This window comes from Pseudomyrmex gracilis, unplaced genomic scaffold (genome assembly GCF_002006095.1).
Source record: "Pseudomyrmex gracilis isolate BER0280 unplaced genomic scaffold, ASM200609v1 scaffold_235, whole genome shotgun sequence".
NCBI classification, from domain to species: Eukaryota; Metazoa; Arthropoda; class Insecta; order Hymenoptera; family Formicidae; genus Pseudomyrmex; species Pseudomyrmex gracilis.
In genome coordinates, this window is record NW_018020819.1 from 146,747 (window position 1) to 168,421 (window position 21,675).

The 21,675-nt window shown below is 39.5% G+C and overlaps 3 protein-coding genes across 6 annotated transcripts; 2 read left to right on the forward strand and 1 right to left on the reverse strand.

Moving 5' to 3' along the window:
• Positions 1 to 140: 140 nt before the first annotated feature.
• LOC109859039 (tetratricopeptide repeat protein 21B-like) lies at positions 141 to 5,406 on the forward strand. Of its 2 annotated transcripts, none has more exons than XM_020436874.1 (10): positions 141 to 390; positions 598 to 1,778; positions 1,884 to 2,138; positions 2,263 to 2,981; positions 3,068 to 3,384; positions 3,464 to 3,798; positions 3,936 to 4,143; positions 4,222 to 4,535; positions 4,678 to 5,071; positions 5,150 to 5,406. In XM_020436874.1, exons 2-10 carry the CDS (start codon positions 627 to 629, stop codon positions 5,386 to 5,388), a joined length of 3,933 nt encoding a protein of 1,310 aa, XP_020292463.1. In that variant the 5' UTR covers positions 141 to 390; positions 598 to 626; the 3' UTR covers positions 5,389 to 5,406. The 2 variants fall into 2 exon arrangements, with proteins under 2 accessions (XP_020292463.1, XP_020292464.1); XM_020436875.1 differs by having other exon boundaries at positions 601 to 1,778.
• On the reverse strand, positions 5,393 to 9,366 carry LOC109859040 (proton-associated sugar transporter A). 2 transcript variants are annotated; one of them, XM_020436877.1, is made up of 9 exons: positions 9,303 to 9,366; positions 8,551 to 8,882; positions 8,032 to 8,294; positions 7,694 to 7,948; positions 7,324 to 7,574; positions 7,129 to 7,251; positions 6,871 to 7,044; positions 6,510 to 6,749; positions 5,393 to 6,300 (listed from the first exon to the last, which is right to left on the reverse strand). In XM_020436877.1, exons 2-9 carry the CDS (start codon positions 8,748 to 8,750, stop codon positions 5,905 to 5,907), a joined length of 1,902 nt encoding a protein of 633 aa, XP_020292466.1. In that variant the 5' UTR covers positions 8,751 to 8,882; positions 9,303 to 9,366; the 3' UTR covers positions 5,393 to 5,904. The 2 variants fall into 2 exon arrangements, with proteins under 2 accessions (XP_020292466.1, XP_020292465.1); XM_020436876.1 differs by lacking the exon at positions 9,303 to 9,366 and adding an exon at positions 8,987 to 9,099.
• Positions 9,367 to 11,936: 2,570 nt separating this feature from the next.
• On the forward strand, positions 11,937 to 20,537 carry LOC109859041 (synaptic vesicle glycoprotein 2B-like). 2 transcript variants are annotated; one of them, XM_020436879.1, is made up of 12 exons: positions 11,937 to 12,010; positions 16,324 to 16,804; positions 16,959 to 17,015; positions 17,190 to 17,351; positions 17,566 to 17,728; positions 18,278 to 18,399; positions 18,489 to 18,727; positions 18,826 to 19,046; positions 19,357 to 19,574; positions 19,760 to 19,919; positions 20,124 to 20,251; positions 20,386 to 20,537. In XM_020436879.1, the coding sequence occupies exons 2-12, from the start codon at positions 16,801 to 16,803 to the stop codon at positions 20,439 to 20,441; spliced, it is 1,530 nt and encodes a 509-aa protein (XP_020292468.1). In that variant the 5' UTR covers positions 11,937 to 12,010; positions 16,324 to 16,800; the 3' UTR covers positions 20,442 to 20,537. The 2 variants fall into 2 exon arrangements, with proteins under 2 accessions (XP_020292468.1, XP_020292469.1); XM_020436880.1 differs by lacking the exon at positions 11,937 to 12,010 and having other exon boundaries at positions 16,238 to 16,804.
• The last annotated feature ends 1,138 nt before the right edge of the window (positions 20,538 to 21,675 follow it).

Consider the following 21,675-nt stretch of genomic DNA (forward strand, 5'->3'; position numbering starts at 1 on the left):
TTCTTTGTTGTAATTAACGATTTCTGGCGATCGTTCGACACGTGTATCGAGATTGATGTTGGGACGAGCAAGAGCTTTTTAATTTTTTAAATCGGAAAGTCGAGTTTGAGGTTAAGAGAAAAAATTGTTGTCATGGCAACGCACGTCAACAAAACTTGTCGGAAACTACTTGTATTCATTCCGCACAGTATCTGATGTTTTGTAACAAAAATAAGTTAATATTAACTCTAATAACGAAATGTAAGTGAAAAATCATCGTGCGATGAATAAACATTTCTAGATCCAATTTGCACTCGTCACATCGCTAACTACGACCCGTAGTAGTGTCAGTTGATGTTGATGACAAAAAAAAAATTGATAGGAGAATCCTGAACAAGTATAAAAATCAAGGTATAGCGCGCAACTCTTTGTTAAAATATAAAAAAAATTTATATACGATTCAGCTCTTTGAACTATTGAGAACGTTAAAAAATTTGAAGTTTTCAAGAAGAATCTGAACAGATTCAGAAGTTTAGATCTGAAATATGTGAAAAATTTTAAGATGTTGAAAAAATTTGTTTTTATTAGTCACGTTGTAACATGCATTATTTATTTCAGCAGTACTCAGTAGAAACTCATAGAAAAAAATGGAGGAAATAGAGTATATAGCTCTGATTGAGTGGCATTGTCGTCAGCACTACTATAACTCCATGCTGACTCATGCAAAGCAAGCGTGCAGTACTCATCCAAGCAGCGAGCAACTAAAGTTGCTGCTTTGCCTCGCATATGTTCTTGTTGGCAAGTGTCACGAAGCCATTAAAGAGAGCACAATTTTGCTGAACTACTCGGACTTCATGCTGCCAGCATTGCTTGTGCAGAATATCGCGCTGATCGAGAGCGACTCTGAAAGAAGTACCTTGACGCAAATAGAAAACAGGATTCGCGACGAGCGCAGGAAGGCATCCTATATTGCGTTATATCTTGCTGCATCCGTGTTGCTTCTTTCCCGTAAAGCTGACAAGGCGAGAGAGTACGCTGACAGAGCTTACAAGTTAAAACCCACAAATGTTAACGTACTTCTTGTTAAAGGATGGCTCGTCTTTAGTTCGAAGTTTAATACAAATGTCACAGAAGCTAAAAGTTTCTTTGACAGAGCATTGCAGGAAGAACCAAGGAATCTGTGCGCACTGTTGGGTTTAGCGGAGGCGAAGCAACGCGCTCAAGATTATTCGGGAGCTTTGTCGATCCTGAACACGCTGATCGTGCGGTATCCGAAGCTGCCCCTACCGTTCATCGGGAAGATGAATTGTCTACTCGCGGCGAAGGAATGGGAACAGGTGCTGGAGATTGTGAATCGGGTGCTCTCAATTGAACCCAACAACCTGGACGCCATCAAGGCGAGCTCTGTGGTGGTTCTTTGCAAGGACGGTAACTTCAGCGAGGGTTTGCCGCAGTTGCAATTATTCTTGCGCAATCTGTTGCTCGCCGAGCCCAAGAATGCGTTTCTTCTGATGAAGAATTTGCGTTTGTTCGCAAGCATTGCCTTTCAAGATTACGGAGTTTTATCTGAACTGGCGCGAATAACCGAAAAGATGCTGCAGGCAACGTCGTCAAATAGCGCAGAATTGATGGCGCAACTGGGAGATTTGTATATTACGTTGAGCAACGTCAAGGATGCCGAGCGCTGGTACAAGAATGCTATCCGTGCGGATCAGTCTTCTTTCGCGGCGCTCATGGGACTCGCGCATTGCCAGTTACTGCAGGGAACTGCGGAGGATCTAGATCAGGCGCGCCAGCAGGTATGAATAAATGCATGCGGTAAAACAACAACCGTGTACCGTTTAACACGTGTATTGCAAAATATACATATGTATTATACGTTTATTTTTATCATATCATTTCAGATAGAAATTATGATGGAGATACAACCGCATTCGACAAACGTGCAATTGCTGCTCATGTCTGCGAAGATTGCTTCTAACGAGGACACTGACAAAACGCTGAACTATTTGGACGCGGCAGCGAACATCTTGCTGAAGAATTGCGAGGGTCTTCCTTATGGTTACGAGTATCTCAGCGAGCTCAGACCAGATCTGTGTCTCGAAATTGCCAAGCAGCGTCTGATGTACTCCTTAAACAAATCTCCAACAAGCGATGAAGTAATTCAAAAGAATTTTTAATCTTTATGTAATCTTTGTTTTTTTTAGATTGTGTTATATATGATTACAACATACAATTTTTATTGTAGATTTTGTCACTTGTCTTTTTTGTTTTGTTTTTTAGCAAAATAAAGCAGTGGAAAAAGAACCGAGCGTTCGCTTGCTGGAGTGTTTGGTGGAAGCTTGTCCAGGTTCCAGTGCGAGTCTGTTGCTACTCAGTAAGGCCAGGATGCAGAGCGGTGACTACGACGGCGCGTATGTTCTGTTAAAAGCGCTGGACGCTGTAGAACCGTCCAATGCACAGGCGCATCTCGCAATGGCCCAGATTCTGGCATACCAGGGCAAATATCAACTCGCTTCACAGAGCCTAGAGGTTGGCTTGAGCTACAACTTCAAAATTCGAGACGAACCAATTTATCATATGATCATCGGAATGACACAGCGAGAAGCTGGCGACTTGGACGGCTGTATCAAGAGTTGTCAGACAGCGATGTCGCTAGCGGGAATGAGCGGTGGCATCGGTAGCAAATATGACGTGTCCACGACGGATCGCGCAACGTTGTACTTGGAATTGATCGCAGCGTACAGGAAAATGAAGCGGTTTCCCGACGCGTTGATGCTCGTCGATGAGGCAAAAGCAAATCTCGTCGGCACATCGGAACTGGGAAAGATCGTCATTGGCATGGCCGAGATCTATCTGGACATGGGAGAGTTGGACAATGCCATCGACTGTCTTCAAAGTATCCATCCGGGACAGTCGTACTACGTGCAGGCGCACACCAGACTAGCGGAGATTAATTTGAATTATAGAAAAGATCGCCAAACGTTTGCCAAGTGTTTTAGGTACAAAAAAAAAAACTGGATTCCTACGTCATATGTGGATACAAAACTTGCGATGAAGATTTTAATCCTTGGCATTTGATTTCCAGAGAGCTGGTGGAACATTGTCCAGGACCGAAGACATACAGCATGCTAGGCATGGCTTACATGTCCATACAAGAACCTGAGAGAGCGATAGAGGCGTACGAGCAGGCGCTTCTGCAGAATCCGATTGACAAGCTGGATATTGCGAATAAAATGGGCAAAGCGCTCGTCAAGGCTCATCAGTACGCGAAGGCGATCAGCTATTACAAGGACATTGTGAAGCAAGATAATTGCGCAGCTTTAAAATTGGATCTTGCCAAGCTGTACATGAAGATAAAACAGTACGACAAAGCGGAGGGAACTTTGGTACAAGAGTTACAAAGTGAAGTGTTTAAAAAGTTAAATAATAACGTTTATAATTGTTGACACATCCAAACAAGCTTAAGTTTTGCCTTGTGTAGATAAACGTGGCGATTCAGACATCACGAGCTTGGAGATACGAGGACAAGAGTTGCTGTTGCTTGCCAAAGTACGCGAGAAATCGGGTAATATAAAAGGAGCACTGGCGACGTTGAAAGAAGCCAAGGAGAATCAACATAGGTACATTCAGCGTCTCTCCATGTCGCCGGGCATCGCCGATCAGAGACACGCGCTGGCGAACATCTGCCTGACAATGGCCGAATACGCGTCGACTTTGCGCAACTACGATGAAGCTATAACGCATTACAAGGAAGCATTGACTCACAAACCCACGGACGTAAACGCTCTTCTCTCTTTGGCAAAGCTATACATGCAGGTCAATCAAATTTATTATTTAAACCTTTAGAACTTGAGAAGTTTTAATACTATAATAGATTTATCTTTTAAAAAACGAGCAAAACTAACTGTGATTTCTCTCTGTTAAATAAGTTTTTATTGATCTTAATTTATTAGATGAACAATTTGGATCGTTGCGCACAACACTGTTCAATTCTGTTGAATGCCGATCCGAACAACGAGGCCGCATCCGTAATGATGGCGGATCTCGCGTTTCGAAAAGTAGACTTCGACACTGCGGCGTTTCATTTTCGACAGTTGCTGATGCGCCAACCCACATATTGGACGGCTCTGGCAAGATTGATCGAAGTGTCGCGCAGAACAGGTGTCGTGTCGCGTATCAAACTTTTTTTTAATTCGCTTAAAATATTGCAGTAGCAAACATAATGCAACTCTGTCGTAGGTGCTATGGACGATCTCGACGAGTGGCTGCAACGTGCGCAGGCTGCAATGAGCGCCGGTTCCGTCGAGGCTGGCTACTATTACTGCGCCGGGTTGTTGGACTGGCGAACAGGCAAATTGAATTCGGCGCTTCGCAACTTCAACTTCGCGCGACGTGATCCCGAATGGGGTCAACAGGCGATCTACAATATGATCGAAATCTGTCTGGATCCCGACGATGATACCATTCTGTCGAGCGAAGCTTTCAACGACGAGGATGCCGAGTATCAGGACTCGAGAACAATGGCCTTGAGAACAGCTTATCGATTGCTTCAGGTTTTCTTTGTTTAAATTGACTTATAAGTAAATTTGTGTAAAAAAACTATTATTATTTATTTACAATCGTTGTTTCGTGGTTATTTAGGATGGCAATGCAGTTCATATATATTTATTTAGATTTAATTTGATTTGTTAACAGGAATTAAATCCCAAGGGAAATTCTCACGAAGAACTGACCCACAAATTGCTCAGCAACTTTTTTCTATTGGCTACCAAGCAGAAGTCCAACATCGAGAAGGCTCTGCAAGAGTGCACCTCGTTAGCCAGCCAAGAGGTTCTGCGAGACCACGTAGGTCCTGCCCTTGGTATGGCAACGGCTCACATTCTGTTGAAACAAACACCGCGCGCTCGAAATCATCTGAAACGCGTCAGCAAGAACGTCTGGACGTTCGAGGATGCCGAATACCTGGAGCGTTGCTGGTTGCTGCTGGCGGACATTTACGTGCAATCCAACAAATACGAGCTGGCGAGCGAGCTGCTGAAACGAGTGCTGCAGCACAACGCAACTTGTGTGCGAGCCTACGAATTGTCAGGTTCGGGTGGAATTTTAGTTTGGTTTAATTTAAGTAAAAAAAAATCGCGCGACACATTATTAATCTTTTCTCTTTCAGGCTACATCGCCGAGAAGGATCAGAATTATCGCGAGGCCGCGGCCAAGTACGCTCAGGCTTGGAAGTACGGCGGCAAAACGAAGCTGTCGGTGGGTTACAAACTTGCTTACTGCTGCATGAAAGCGAAAACTTACGCCGACGCGATCGAAGCGTGCAACGAGGTGCTGAAGCAAACCTCGGATTATCCAAGGATCAAAAAAGACATCCTGGAAAAGTGTATAAACAACCTTCGCATCTGAGATCTAGATTTTTATACATATATTGATCGAGATTGTTTCACAGTATATATACATTGTACGCGTATCCGTCCAATTGTTGATTAAACAAAGATGTTACACATGTCGGGAGTTAAAAACGGATAAACTATCTAGTGAGTAAGATACTTGCTTAGTAAAATAATATATCTGAGATGTTCAACTAGCATTGTATAACTGATAATTCAGAGGTTTTACATGTAAATATAAAATAGAACGTGTATACAAATTAAACCACAGTTGACGACGAAATATTAAGGTTGACGATTATTATTCTATGATTACAGTTGTCTGTGTACGATGACAGAGTAATACATTTGTTTTAAATTGGATCTATTCAGTTATATTTTCTTTAGACAGTTTTTTTATTCTTTCTATATATCTTACGAAATAGTATTTGTTCTGTGATTTGTTTGTTTTTAATCAATTATTCTAGTTTTCTCTGTCAGTAATCGAATTCAGCATTCGACATTCGGGAAGAGATTGATTCGAGAAAGAAGTTTAAAGATCGAGATACATGATTTGCGTGGCCGAGGCTGCGCCGCAGGTAGCCAGGATGCTGGCAACGTACACCACCGCCGCGGTGCTGTTCGAGAGACTGACGATCGTTCCTAAGCAACAGGACAGCAGGAACTGCGCGAGGAACACCATGGAGGAGACGATGGCAATGTCGGTGCCGAGTCCACGCACGAAACCACCGGATATCGCGTCACCCGTCGTCGTGAGGGCGAACGTCGAGGACGCGTGATAATGCGCCACTAGAAGATACGGCATGGTAAACAGCGTGGAGTACATGACGCCGGCTGCCCACGAGAAAACGATCACACCGACCGGATGCTTCGTTAAAGCCATCAGCATCATGCCCGCGCTGTAGAACAGCAATCCGTAGATGTAAACCTGGAGACAGACATGTACGTGTTTGTTTTTTCAACGTTCTGATGATCACAGAAAGATCGGTGAGAGAAAACAATTTACACGGGGTATAACAATTACTCTTTCCTCAGACTTTTTCAGATCTTTACATTTAAAAAAAAAAAAAAAAAAAAAAAAAACGATATTTAAAAATATCTCATTGTATTTAGTGTGTCACGAAAGGACAACGTTACTTTGCGCGCTCGGAAGCGCTGGATCAGTCGTTCGATGATGAGCGAGTAGCACGAGCAGGACAGCGAGTACATGGACATTCCCCAGCATCCGAATCGCACGCCTTCCTCGTAGAGCTCGCGTTCGAGGGTGTTCGCAGGCGCCTGCGGATTACCGCCGAACACCGCTTCACCAACAAAGTCCGTGAAATATAAAGAATAGCACACGTGCGCCATCCAGCAGAAGAGATTCGTCAAGCATACCTGATTCAAAGTTAGCGATGTGAGTCACGCGAAAATTCTCTTTTTGGAATAAAGAGAGAAAGAGAGGAAAAAATTGAAAAGAAAAACGAGCAAACAAAATCCTTCAAAATCGATCGCATACCAGGCGGAGACTTTGAGGCATGTAAACGATGGACATCAGGTACTCCTTCAAAGTCGCCTTGGGATTTACATCGCCTTCGCTTTCATCGAAACCAGCGTTCGCATGACCGTCTTCGGAAAGTGGATTCTCGGAATGATCAGACGGTTGAGTCGGCAGCGGATTAAGTGGGAATTCCTTTTAATTTTGATGAAAAATCACATTAGTTTCCAATTCCAGCTTTTCTTTTTTTTTTTTACGTCAAAGTAAAAACGAACTTACCTCCGTCTTCGAAGATTCGGTTTCGCGCTTAGCGTCGAGAGCACCGTACATTTTTTGCTCATCGGTAAAAATTTTTTCGTGCTCGTCCGATTTGTTTTCCGTTCCTTGAGTTTCTTCCGAAACCTGAACGTGGAAAAAAAGCAGAAGTTAAAATACGAAAGAAGCAACAAAACTATTAAAAAAAAAAAAAAAAACCTTGGATTCGTCAATTCGTCGATATTGATCTCTCTCCAACACTTCGAGGGGAATTTCCTTGAAGCTGGTGATTGTCGAGGTGACGCAGATTATAAAGATGATCGTGATGAGGGTGAAAGTCGCGTGCAGATGCCCGCCCAGCATGACGCCGAGCGACGTGGCGTCCCAGTTTATTCCGCCCAAACCGTAACCCATGAAACCACCCAAACCCGCCATTATAGTGAACGTGCTCAGACCTTTGGCATGATCCTCTGCGAATATCGCATAAAGGAATTTGGAATTTGCAAAAACCTCAGATTGTTTGTATAAAAATTCAACATGTAAATTCTAAAAATGTGTAATGCATGCAATTTATTTGTAATTGATTTACCAGGTACGGTAACATCAAGAAGATAAGCTCTCGCGGGACTCTGACAGGCGTCCGCGTCGAAGTCCAGCAACACCGTGCCGAGAATAGTGAAGAAAATACCCCAGGAATGCGACGAAATCCTGTTAGCGGATGGATGAAACGCTTCTTCCTTTGCCGTTGTGCGATGATGTCCGAGAGGAATCGTCTCGTTCGTGTGAAACTTCGTGTCGCCGAACGCGTAGCCGATGTGCTCGCCGTTCGGCACCAGTATAAGACCTGAATGAGGAAATCACACGAGAGAAAGAAAGAATCGGATTGATATTAGAACATTTTTTGATTCACGTGATCCACAAGCTTGCCTATGAAAACTCCCAAAGCTAGAAGAAGGATAAAAGGTCGTCTTCTGCCGTGTTTGAGTCTGCAGCGATCGCTCATGCTGCCGAGAATGGGCGTCACGAAGAAACCGACGAGGGGACTCAGTGCCCAAACCAGCGTCATGTGCTGGTGATCGACGCCTATCTTCAGCAACGTTGGCGAGACGAAAGCGGTCTCCGCCGCGTACGAAAATTCGATTCCCATCACCGCCGCGGACACCCGAACCAATTCGGCTCGAGTCTTCTTCCTGACATCGTTGGAAAAAACAAGACGAAAAGTCACATCGAAAAATAGATTCTTCGACTTTTTTTGAAAAATATTAAGGAAAAACACATTTATATTAAATATATGTATTTTAGAAATATTTTTGGATATATATGTAAATGTATTATATATACACATATATATATATATATATATATAAGTTGCGTTTTTACAAAAAATAAGCTCACAGAATCGTCAACGCGCTTATTTTTCACTCAATTGTAGGATTTTTTCCACACCTGTAGATGTGAGAGTAATCTTCGAGCGTGCGTTCCAATTTGGGCGGCCCTCGCAAATGTTGCTTCAACCCGTCCAAACCCTGATCAAGATTCAGACCGTCTTTCCACTCTTTCCACACGCCCCATCGTTCCCTGATGGTGTCGCGAACACCGTGTATTCTACCGGTAAGTCCCTCGTACTCGTGCAACTTGTCCACCATGATTGGACTCTTATCTCGTGCGAAAGAGAATGAGCGTCGCAACGATGCGCCAGTCGGACAGACACATCATTTGTTCGGAAAAGCGATTTAATTAGGTTGTTAACAAAATTGACATTCTGTTTTTCGCAAAAACTGCAAAACACAATAATTGCAACAAAATTATTATCATCAGTTGTGCTTGCGATAATTTCGCAAGAAGATAACGGAAGCCACACTTCGCGCGGAAGAATACGTACGCATTTTTGCAATATCTTGTTTCAATTCTATTCTTAGTTTAAACGAAATAATTTTGGTGAAATAATTTTAAACTTTTTATGTACGTATATATATGTATAATTTGTTGTTTATATTTTTTTGAGAATGATTACATATTCATCAGTTTTTTTTTTTTTTTTTTTTTTTTTTTTTTTTTTATCTCTTTTGCAGAATTTATATTAAGCTTTCCGAGTTGATAGGATCTGCAGATCTGGTGATCTCTCTTATATCATGTTATCATTCTAATTAGTTGTTACATGCGATATGCGATAAATGTAATGTAAAAATACGACCAACTTTGTTTGCGAGTTGACCGAACGACATCGCGACTTTTCCCAAGAAAACGCGGACGTGAGCGACAACGCACAACTGATCCCCGCAAGCTTGTTACGAAAGCACGAAAGCTCGAGAAATGCCCGCGCAATCTCAGACGAACACTCGCGCAATTCTTGCACAGTTGAAAGAAAAAAAAACAAAAAAAAACTTTTGTTTTGTTTTTTACATCAATCAATCATGACGTCTCGAAGATTTGTGTAACATCGCGATCTCGAATTTTCGACTATTATCGAGTATTATTTCCCGCGAACGGGATACGCACAATGGAATATTTCAGATTTGTTATTATTTATGTTAAAAAAAAAAAAAAAAAAATAGTTTTAAGAGACAGATTGCGAGATATTATATCTTACGAAATCATTTTACAAATTACAGATTATTGTTTGAAAAAGAAAGGGATCAGCGTTGCAGCAAGAGCGGGAGCGATTTTATTTTCGCCAATAATCCTGGGGGAGATTGGTCTTGGGACGTCGCATTTTTCTTCATGATACCCAGCAGATTTACGTGATGTCTAATAAAGAGGAAGGAACGGCGCAATCCGATTAAGTCGCGTATAACAGACGTAAATACGTCGAGAAATAGAGTAAATACTCGAAGGTCCATTCGTCTCGCTCTTGTTATTTTTTTTCATTTACTTTGTTCTCTATCTCTCTCTCTCTCTCTCTCCTCCGTTGTGTAAACAAATTAGAAGAAAAATGCGAAGACACACGGATAATGGAAAGAATGGGAGTTTTATAGCGAGAGAGAGAGAGAGAGAGAGAGAGAAAAAAAAAACAAGTGAATATATATACGATCGATACAGTTTATCGGTCTATTACGCAGCTTCGACCAAGGCCATTCACGCAACGAAAGCTCTTCGCTCTTTGTAGGTCTTCGTGGCCACCCCGTCGTTCGATGTTCGATACCGAAGACGAAGACGCTCTAAACAGTGTCAACTTCCTGAACTCGCGTAAAATCACGAACGCTTTCGTACGAGTAAACTTCAAAAAACAAATCAATTGTTCAAGTTTTTTTTTTTTTTTTTAAATTGTTCCTCTTGAGTTTTAGATTCTATTTGTGTGAACACAGAGAGAGATTTGGTTCAAGCTTATAAAATGGGTACTCTTGTCGCACGGCGACAAGAGTTCAATTCTTTTGTGGACTCGAGAAGAAAAACCGATTTAATTTCTCCGATTCTGAAAGAAACGCGAACAAGCGCGGCAGGATACAATTTCCTCGCAGGAAATTATGTCTACGAGTTGAAAAGAGCTCTTCGCGCCGTAACACGGCGGCGGTACGTTATTCTGTCCATGCTTTTAAAACGCTTTCAGAAATCGATCGTGTCGCGTACGCCACGTAAAGCGCGCGATTGATATTGTCGCTGGCTGCGCTAAATGTATCCGAGCGGATACGGTCTCTCTTGTCGGTGCGAGATGGAAAATATCAACGATGTATGTAATGTACATTACACGTTATCGCACGTGAATTTTAACAAACGATACACACTGAAAATTACGCAATCTTCGATATTTTATATTTTTGTATGTCGCATCATTTTTCAGTGAATATATTACGTGTAATTTTTTTTTTTTTTTTTTTTATGTAATCGTGTAGTATAATACGGTCGTAACAAATAGGATCTTCACTGAAATACAATTCTTTAGGAGACACGCATCTGTATTTATCTCTCAATATATATTTGTATTTCTATTTTTATAACACAAGAAATAATTATATCTCTAATTATATTGTTGTTGAGGTGATGTGAAAATCGTCTTGTACGCATGTAGTCTTTTTTTTTTTTTTTTTTTTTTTTTTTTTTAAGAAAGAAAATGATAAACTGGAATAAAAATTTCAAATTGAGAGACGAACGGTAGTATAACGCGAGAGTCTGTCGCAAGTCCAAGGTGACGGTCGTTAACGAAGAGAGGTGCGAAGACTTTTTTACGAACGTGCATGTGTTCATCCGAGCGTGGTGATTTGGCCGACGACAATAGTTGCAATTAATAGGTTTTGCTCGTGCCTTACTTGTTCTAAATAAGGCATCCCGGGTGTCCCGGTACTCGCCAATCGCTTCCGCAGGGCCGACGCGATAGATTCAACTGGACGTTATTTTTTTTTTTTCTTTTCCTCAAGATCGTTTTCGACGGGTACTTGTACGTAATTTATTTGCGAAAGAATGATCACAATCGTAGAGATTTTTAAAGTTTCTGTCTTTTTCTTTCAGAGAGAAAAATGAAGAAGAAAAGTTTTCGAAGATCGGGGGAAACAATTACATAAAAAACACTTTCTGCACGAGTGTGCGAAGGAAAAAGGAAAGGGAATTTCTTCCGAGAAGAAGATTGTATACAAAACCTCCCTCTCTCTCTTGTGTACAAAGGACTTCAATAAAAAGCTAAACCTCTCACCCGGAAATTCCCATCATAATCTGCTGAACAAAATCCACATTCGGGGTTAGTTCGTTAATTTCCAACGTGCGTTGTGGCACTGAAGATTCTATCATCGACCCTGCGCGGTTTCTTGCCATTGGCCCATATTCGTCTAAATATCGCGCGCATATCCGAAGCAGGTAGGGTTCGCGGCTATCGAAAGTAGTAAACAGTGAGGATCGCTGTCACCCAGAAAGAAAACGTTGTTATTATGACCCTCAGCGTGTGAAACCGTTTTTCCGACTGGAGGAAGTTTTCAAGGTACTTTAAGTTCGATACCACGGTCAAAGTTTTTCCGAATACGGATTCTTTAATCGCAACGTCAGGTTTCTGGTGAGAAATAAGATCCAAATTGTTTTTACGCGTATTTATATAAAATTTAAATTTATGTCAGAGTATTCAAAAGATAATACACTCTTACGTACGCGATGCTCTCTCTCTCTCTCTCTCTCTCTCTCTTTCTCTCTCTGATGCTTTCACGTGTATCATCATGTAACACTCACGTGAGACTTGCGAAATTTATCTTTAGATCCACATCTAGACGCGTTACGTATAAATATATACGTACATATAAATATGTAATATATACACATGTAATTGTTAGATAAAGATGTAGCCTCCCTCTCGTCCGCGGCGCTGTTCCACTCACTTCCTATATTCTCACACGGAAGCATAAATTCTTGCGGCGCAAGAAGTAAAACCACCGTTTACTCTAAATCATCCGTCCGATTTTTGAGCATGTTTTCAATCTCAAACAATTATTTCTTGCTTGTCACGCGAATTACTTCGTTTAATTTTCTCAGAAAAGATCGTGTGTTACGCGCGTTTTGTGCGCGTCTGTGCGCGTGTGAAACCTGAGGAGATCTCTGAAAAATAAACGAGAAGAAACAAGAGACACGCCAATGGCTCATCGCGGCAATAATGTGAAAAGAAACGATCTTTGCCTATGCCTAAGGAAAATACATGAATTGAAGTAAATTAATCTTCGCGCGCGCAGTGCCAATGACCAGATAATTATTATCGACAATAATGTAACTTTCTCGGCGATTGCAAGCGGAGCTTTTGTGTTTTTCCAACCACGAACGATTACATCATCGCGCGATCAATCGATAAGATTATTTGGCAACTTCTTTTGAAATAAAAAAAAAATAAAATAAAATAAATAAAAACGTTAAGCGCCTTAATTATCGCATTATGATATTGCCGATTGGATTTAGACAACACGCGGGTCAAGTGTATAGTTGCAATCGTGATTGCGCATCTACGTTTGATATCGATTTATTTTTGGTTCTATCTGCGATTGCAATCGTGAATTCCGCGTGTCTTCGTCGATACGCGTTCGCCGATACACGTTTGTAAACAAAAGTGACGAGCCAGTCGATCGTTTTAATCGGGGCGAGGTATCACACACACACACGAATGACATTCACACGTCGAGCGGAAATAAAACACGTCACTATTATTTTTGTACACATAAATTTCTTACAATTAATTTTGTTTGTCCCATCGAACACTATTTTTGTGCAAAATTTCAGATTGATTGGGAGCAGGGGTCATTCGGAAGTATATCCCAATTAATTAATTAGAGAGATATTTCTCGATGTTTTAAAAACCGAGTCTCAACTTGTTTTTACATCTTTTTCAGAAACTTGTAGAAAATTATGTAACACATGTGGTTTTTTATATTGTCGCGGAATAAGTTTTTAATCTTTTAAACAAAGTTTCGAACAGTTTTTACATTTGTAAAACGTAATTAGGTATTTTGTCTATTTATAGTTTTTTACATTTATATCTTGTCTATCAAAAAAAAAAAAGATTGTTCTTTTATAAAAGAGAAGACCGACACTTCGCGCGGGAACAATTAAGAATTTAACAAGTAACGTTGTGAAATCCGAATCGCACACGCACACGTACTGCGATCGATCAAACGATAAGAAAACAACGAAGGAAACAACAATATTTTCGATTCCAAGTGGACACATCTCCATTAGATTATTTGTCTGTGCAAATCCCTTGTGATCTGATCGCGCAAACAACACGATCTTTCCGACTAGCTGACTCGTTATCGCTCTAGGATTGCAATCTGCAATCTGTGTCTCGATCGCTTGATTTTTGAAATATATAAAATAGCCGTGAAATAATGCTCGCGCACGTGTTATTTATTTTATATATTTGTGACGCACCGCGCGCGCGCGCGCGGTGTTTTCGAACAGGGTTCTCTTATCGCATGTGGAAAATACCAGGATTTCACAAACACGTTTACTACGTACTCCAATAGTTGTAGATAATGAGAGAAGTAATGAAATAATTGGGTCGCTTTTGACAATTTTCTATTGGCCGCCAACACCGATCGCCAGATAAAGCGACGGCCGCAAAGCTTGTGCCAAGCAATCGCATTCTAAACAAATAACGTCTAAGAAGAAAAAACAAAAACAACAATCCGGAGAACAATCCGTCAAGTGCGCGTATTCTTCTTGAAACGTGATTTTTTAACTTGGAGATTTATGCGCGCGTCATTTTTGCGTGTGTCATTATCAATATTATTATCAGCGCGCTTCGCGTTTCTCAAACATGACGCGCCGATCTTCACGGATCGAGAAAGAGATGTCTCTTGATAAAAATGATTTATTTTCTGATTCTTCTTCTTCAAAATTTCTGAAGTTTCTGCGGATCTTTTACTCACAATGAGACAGAGAAGAAGAAACTTTTTTTCTTTTTTCTCTTCTCATTATATTATTTCTATATAATCAATTAACGCGTAACGTCTATCTGTTCCGAGAAGATGCACGTGTCTTTTGTTACATCATAAAATACTATACTTAATCGTATCAGATTTGCTGTTGTGTGACGCGTAAATGTGTGACGTGTAAATTGATGACAGGGCGACCGAAGAAAGGAAAAAACAGCATGTGATGCTGCGCGGTCCGCGTGATCTTGTATCTTATCTGACACTCTCGAGCAATTAAAGTGACGTAATGTAAATTGTATTACACAGCATGACACAGTTTCGCAAAAGGGAAACTGTTATCTTGCAAAATAACGACGAAAGCAATGATCCACGAGCAAACAAAAGAGTCGACGCTACCTGCCTGACTTCCGCGTACTCGTAAATTACGTATTGTAATTTATAGCGAGAGTGCAAAAAAAAACAAAAAGAAGAACAAATTATCGTTTCACCATGGGCGTGAGTGTGCACATTAGCGTTTATTACGCCAATGTCGGTAATCAATCGCGTTCCCCCGTCTCTCTCGCAAACAGAGAGATTTCAAAAACCGAGAGAAAGAGAATTTTACATATAGAATGTGTTCAAAAATTGTGTGACTCTTTATTAACGCCAATTGTGAAACGAAATGTTGAAGCGAAAATTTGGAATGATTTGGAAATGCAGATTACAAACTTCGTTGCACAACGAATGACAAATCGATTTTGTTTTTTTTTTTGTTTTTTTTCTGAAAAAAACTCGAGTGGATGCACGCGGAAGAAGATAAATTTGTGTTGTACCAGAGCGCAGGATCGGCAGATTAGATTAAAAATTAGAACAAAATCTTTTTCGTATACTCATCGAACTACGTTTGAAATTTTCAACACAGATTGTTTTTCTAATTAGTAATTTAACTCCGAAATTGAGTCGATCGCAGATGAATCTCATTTATTAAATAAGAATCTCGATTTTTCAAAAAGTCGTCAAAATGAATTGAATGAGAAACGCGAGAGTCAGCGCGAAGATTAGAATGATTTTTCGCGCCTTTTGTTTTCACACAGACATATACATATATCAATCATGAGTCATGCAGCGAGAGATCTTCGTTGAGATATATATTGTCTAAAATTCCACACATAAATCTACAAATTTAAAAGATAATTAAGTAAACGAACCTAAATAACGTTTTGCGCACTTGCTTTTAATTTATCAGTAAGTGTGAAAATAATCAACACATTTTTTTCTGCAAAAAATTTAATATTATTAAAGAGACGAAAAAGTAAAACAGAGAGAGAGAGAGAGAGAAATCTGTTGAAATTGTGAAGGTTTCTTATTCACACACACACACACACACACATCAGTAGATTTTTTTATTATCTACATTTCCTCATATTTTCTTTTGTTTGCGCGAGCTAATAAATAGAGATTAAATCAAATATTTTTAAATCCCATTGATTGAATTGTATTTCAAATTTTTTTTTTTATTTACTCAATTAAAATTAAATGTTTCTTTGCAGCCGAAAAAAAAAAACACTACACGTTTCTGTGTCTCCAATTATTTTCTTGTAAGCCATAAGATCTTCGTCTATGATGTACGTATTTTGAACTTCTTCTTTCCGTCTCTTCTTTATCGCTTCGAAAGAAGATTCGATGTTTCTTCCTCGTTCGTTTCACTCATCACGCTTTTGCTCTCAACTTCTCCCCTTTCTTTGAGATTTTTTCAAAAATTGAAACAAACTCTTGTGCCTCTCTCTCTCTCTCTCTCTCTCTCGTATTGAAATTTCAATCCTTTTGCTCGTTGTATTCGGGAAAAACCAAGAAAGTTCTATCCCTCCTTTTCAAAGAATAGACTGATATCTTATCTCGTTTTCAGCTCCAGCCTGAGGCTTCGAAAATCAAGGTGGGTGTCAGAATTCATTGTTCATGATCATTCACTCACAATCGGACGCGGTGGAGTAAAGGTTGGCTGCCGATCGATGATCGGATTTGTTCTTCATTAAAAACTTCCTCGCAGAAAAATAATCGCACAGAAGAGTGCGTGTCACAACGTAGTTGCTCTTGTATTATTTTATTGGTACTTTTCTGCTGGTCGAGACGCTTTTGCCAAGGGGTTGCGATCGAGCCGGAGTGGGATTCACGGCAGCGACGTCTGCAAGGATACCACCGGGTGTTCACTATTCACCAATGAACCTGGGGCATCGCCCACGTCAAGGACAACACTGCAGCGACGGCAGCGGCAGGAGTAGCAGCAACAACAGCACCAGGAAACGACAATCCGGCGTCACGTTCACAAAGGAGCACTTTCGGCGCGCAAGTTCATTCAGGACGTCCAGCGACTTGAGCGGCGACCATGGGTGAGTTTTCGAGCGTTGCTCTAAAACAAAATTTTTTTTACATTTTTAATTAAATATATGAAAAATTTTTCGTTTAACAAAGCGAATATAAATCGCGCGTCATTAATTGCACATTTATTTCTCAATCACTTGTGCCTTTTGCGTCTATTTACAGGACTCGACTTCCTGGCAGACGGAGGTGCCGACTTCGAGCATGCAATCACCGTAACAGGCAAGAAATCAAACACACTCGAATTTGTAAAAAGAATTTTTTTTGTACACATTTTCATTACAAAACATTTGAATTACAAAACAACTATCTTTGTATTTTAAAGAAATACAATGTCTAAAATCAGTCGTAAATCTTTGATCTCGTTGCGTCTAATATACGTGTTTTTTTTTTCAGGTTTTGGAAAATTTCATTACATGCTGCTGGCCGTTTGCGGTCTCATCTACATGGACACGGCAATTGGCGTAACAATACTTTCGTTCGTCCTTCCGGCGGCGCAATGCGACCTAGAGATGGATTCCACTGCGAAAGGGTGGCTGACCGCGTCTCCGATGTTAGGTCGGTGTTAAAAAATGCACGCAAAAAAAAAAAAAAAAAATAGAAATAAAAGTTTCTGAACAAACTTGTTTCATCTCTTATTTTCTCTCGCACTTGAATTGATATTAAATATTTATGCGACAATATTTTAATTTAGTAGTAAAATTAAAAATAAAGAAAACGAGTCAAAAACGAGACCAACTTCCGTCATTTTCGCCTGACGCATTTTTCACAGGCATGGTAATTGGATCGTATATATGGGGATGCCTGGCTGATACCAAGGGCCGAAAAATCGTGTTGATAGCTACATTACTGATGGACGGCATCGTGGGCGTCGCGTCCTCGTTCGTCCAGTATTTTTGGGTGTTTTTGATCTTTCGATTCTTCAATGGCTTTGCGTAAGTAACAACCCACACAGATAGCCAAATGTGAAAACTCAATATAAAGCAAATCATTGTATAGATTTGAAGTTGCTCGCCAATTGCTGTTGTGTTGTTTCTATTTAACGCAACGAAAATTGTTTTTGTCAATTCAGTATCAATATGCTGAGTTTTATTATCAATCAATTGTTGTAGCCAATGTTTAGGACATGTGAGTCGGCAACATGTGAGCAATATATGGGCAATAATTTTTATTCATAAGTTGAGAAAAATAATATAAGTTTATTGCCGATGAGTTGTTGAGAACTTGCTGCTGTTATTATAATTTTGAAAACTATTGTTGGCAAGAACATACTGAAAAGAGGATACACCCTTTTGTTACATTGCTGAAAACATATGAGTAATATTTGTGGCAAGTTAAAAACAACTTGCACTCAGTTGGCTATCTGGGAACTTTTCAGCACGCAATAAGCGTAAAAAGTGTGTGTTTTCAGAATGTGTGTTCTATTTTTTTTTATATGATTTTTTATTTGAATTTGAAAAATTTGACTTCTCTTTTTCACACAGGGTGACCGGCGCCATGGGCATCTGCTTCCCATATCTCGGTGAGTTCCAACCCACGAAATATCGCGAACGCTGTCTCTGCTGGATGGAATTGTTCTGGACGGTCGGCGTTATCGTCTTACCATGTAAGTGTGTATGTACGACCGTCGTTTTTTTTTTTATTTCAGTTTATAATTTTCAATGGTTAAAGCACGATATTACAATTTGTTCTCAGTGATTGCCTGGTTGATCATACCCATCAATTTCACTTACGTGAGCGAGATGTTCTATTTTAAGTCATGGAATCTCTTTGTCGCGATCTGCGCCTTGCCTTCGATCATGCTCGGTCTGTGGTTATTTGCTTTTCCGGAAAGTCCAAAATTTCTGCTGGAGTGTGGTGAAACTGACGCGGCGCTTGAAGTTTTTAAATGGATCTACGCGCAAAACACCAAAGCTGATCCCGACACGTATCCGGTGCGTATTGTTTCGGTTTTTTTTTTGTTTTTGTAGAAATTATAATAAAACCGAATACATTTTTCGAAGACACGTTTTCTCAGTCTATCGCGTTTCAGGTCAAGTGCCTGCAGGAGAAGACAAAGGACAAAAACACTAGGTCTTTGAAGCTGCACAAACGAAAAGATCTGAAGGTTCTCTTCAAGGAAATACGAGACCTGACGAGCGCACTTTGCAAACCGCCCTATTTGCGCAACACGCTGCTCGCATGTGGTATTCAATTCGGGCTCACCAGCAGTTACTACACTCTGATGGTCTGGTTTCCGGAATTGTTCACCAGGTAAGAGTTTCTTCCACTTTCAATTCACACACACACACACATTCACGGCGATTCGCGGCGTTTTTTTTTTAGAATTTTATTTAGATTGTTAATTTATTTAGAAGTTCTCTTTTTTCTGGGGCAAAAAAATTGCGGTAACAAAAGATTGTCGCCTGATAAAATTGATCGAGTTCTATTTTGAAGACGGCTCGAAGAGAACAATTTTATTTTTTGTTTTGGTTCAGATTTCTTTCGACTTTATTTTTTTTTTTTCTTCTATTTTTTACACACGCAACTTGCAATATTCTGCCACTTCTGTGTTATTCGACAGGTTCGAGGAGTTCGAGCACGAGAATCCTAACGAAATCACATCGGTATGCATCGTGTCTTCCTTGCCGCACAATCTCACGTCCTTCGATACTTATGGATGCGACACGGAGATCGCGCCGTCCGTTTATCTGCACACTGTGTACATCGGTCTGGCTTGCATCCCCGGGTCCATCATCCTGCCTCTTTTCGTGCACAAACTGGGAGCCAAGTTCTTCCTAAGTGAGTACAGAATCACGAGAAAATTTTGCTTGAAAAGAGATGAAAAAAATCCTTTTCAAGATGTTTTTTTTTTTTTTTTTTAATTAAGTTTTAATTATATTTGCAATTGGAAGTAAAACCTATAAATGTGTTCCGTTCTCGATGTGTGTCAGAAGTAATAGAAAAACGCATTAACTGTTTTCCAGTCGTCTCATTGGTGGTATCTGGCGCGGTGACAATAGGTTTTTATTATGTGGTAAATTCGATGCAAAACTTGGTGCTGTCGTGCGTATTCGAGGCTCTCACGTCTCTCGGGATCTCTCTAGTTTACTGCGTGATCGTCGACATGTTCCCGACGAATCTCAGGTGAGTGAAATCGGCGCGGTATTATGCAACAAGTTTTTTTTTTTAAATAACAAAACATACGTATAAGTACGGTTCTATATTTATGTTGTATAAATGCCAGAGTGCAATAACAATTAAATTATTTGTCGAGCGCAAAATAAAATAGTTTTTTCACTTCGATACTTTACGCTGACATTCATCACGACGTTCGTTTATTTTTTCCAGAGTGATGGCCGCTGCGTTGTCGCTGACGATGGGCCGACTGGGCGCATTAGTCGGCAACTTGGTGTTCGGTTATTTAATCGATTTAGCCTGCGTGGTACCTATTATATTATTTGCCGCATTCCTGTTCGGTGAGGATTTTTTTTTTTTTTCTAAACTTTTTAATATGCCCTATCTATATTTCACAAAGCGAAATATATATTAGACACATCCAAGCGTCAATGTTTATTTAAAGCGCGCATTATCTCTCAATATCGATTTTCAGCTTGCGGTCTTCTCTCGTTTCTACTGCCAAGAACTGGGAAGGAAACGTTGGAATAGCACAAACACAAAGATCTTCCAAAGCTTGGCCTTCGCAGAATCTGTACCTTTCGAACACTCCTTGTTATATTTATTAATAAATCCATTTGTAACACACACGCGGTGAAGTTACTTTTAATATTTTACATTAGATTGTATAATCTCGCTAATATTTTTTCGCAACACGTCCGCATATATACATGTATATATATGTGTGCATATACATATATTCATTGATCGTAATTATCGATTATAACAAACACGCATAGTTTATAACGTTTTTATCTAATTTGATATTATTTTTTATTTAATATTATTTTTAATCCCTGCACACATACTTATATATTTATTTTTTGATCGTAATTATCGATTGTAACAAACACGCATAGTTTATAACGTTTTTATCTGATTTGATATTATTTTTTATTTAATATTATTATTTTTAATATTATTTTTAATCCCTACATAAATATATATATGCATGTATATATATGTATATATGCGCGTAGACAATTTTTTAACTATGTAACATTTAAATCTTCTGTATATTTCACATACTTGTATATTTATTTTTTTTTTTATGCATATTGTAATTTAATTTTTTGAATAGACAAAAAAAAATATATATATATATATGTATGTATAATATGTATATATAATGTATATATATTTATATGTATATATATATGTGTACACACATATGTGTGTGAGAGATTGTTGACTTGATTTTAAGATCAAATAGTAATATGTGTCATAAATATTATATGTGTCATAAAACGATACTGTTGCTGTAAAAGTAATACATATATATGTATATTGCTATTATTAGATATTACGTTTGCCATCGAGAAAAGGAATTATGCAATTCAGTGTTAGACGCGCGTTCTATCAACGTTGAATTTCTCAATCAATGTCGAATGTGTGATGTAATCACTCAGGTATTCGTTTAACTAACGATTATCATTTTATTTTATTCGTTGTACAAATCAAGTGAATTGACACGCTCTATCGACGACGCTTTCAACACATGTGGATATATGTATACATATATAGAGATACCGTTTTTTCTCTAGATCGCGATACGATACGACACGCAAACCGATCGTGCAATTGCAATTTTAGTATAAAAAAGAAAAAATGATTTTATTGTTGCGAAATGAATTTATATATATAGTTTTTGTGAGCCGCGATTTTTAAGATTCGATTTATAAAATGTAATCACGAGCGTTCATACTTGTTGTGTAATTTCTTACAA

What these genes read in the sequence shown, in the direction of transcription:
- LOC109859041 (XM_020436879.1), top strand. An exon ending in ATGTTCCCGACGAATCTCAG is followed by an intron (nt 19,920 to 20,123) that starts GTGAGTGAAATC and finishes TATTTTTTCCAG; the next exon opens with AGTGATGGCCGCTGCGTTGT. An exon ending in ATTTGCCGCATTCCTGTTCG is followed by an intron (nt 20,252 to 20,385) that starts GTGAGGATTTTT and finishes ATCGATTTTCAG; the next exon opens with CTTGCGGTCTTCTCTCGTTT.
- LOC109859039 (XM_020436874.1), top strand. Translation starts at nt 627, where the DNA reads ATGGAGGAAATAGAGTATATAGCTCTGATTGAGTGGCATTGTCGTCAG. An exon ending in TAGATCAGGCGCGCCAGCAG is followed by an intron (nt 1,779 to 1,883) that starts GTATGAATAAAT and finishes ATATCATTTCAG; the next exon opens with ATAGAAATTATGATGGAGAT. An exon ending in AATCTCCAACAAGCGATGAA is followed by an intron (nt 2,139 to 2,262) that starts GTAATTCAAAAG and finishes TTTGTTTTTTAG; the next exon opens with CAAAATAAAGCAGTGGAAAA.
- LOC109859040 (XM_020436877.1), bottom strand. Translation starts at nt 8,750, where the DNA reads ATGGTGGACAAGTTGCACGAGTACGAGGGACTTACCGGTAGAATACAC. An exon ending in AGCTTTGGGAGTTTTCATAG is followed by an intron (nt 7,949 to 8,031) that starts GCAAGCTTGTGG and finishes TTCCTCATTCAG; the next exon opens with GTCTTATACTGGTGCCGAAC. An exon ending in GACGAATTGACGAATCCAAG is followed by an intron (nt 7,252 to 7,323) that starts GTTTTTTTTTTT and finishes TTCCACGTTCAG; the next exon opens with GTTTCGGAAGAAACTCAAGG.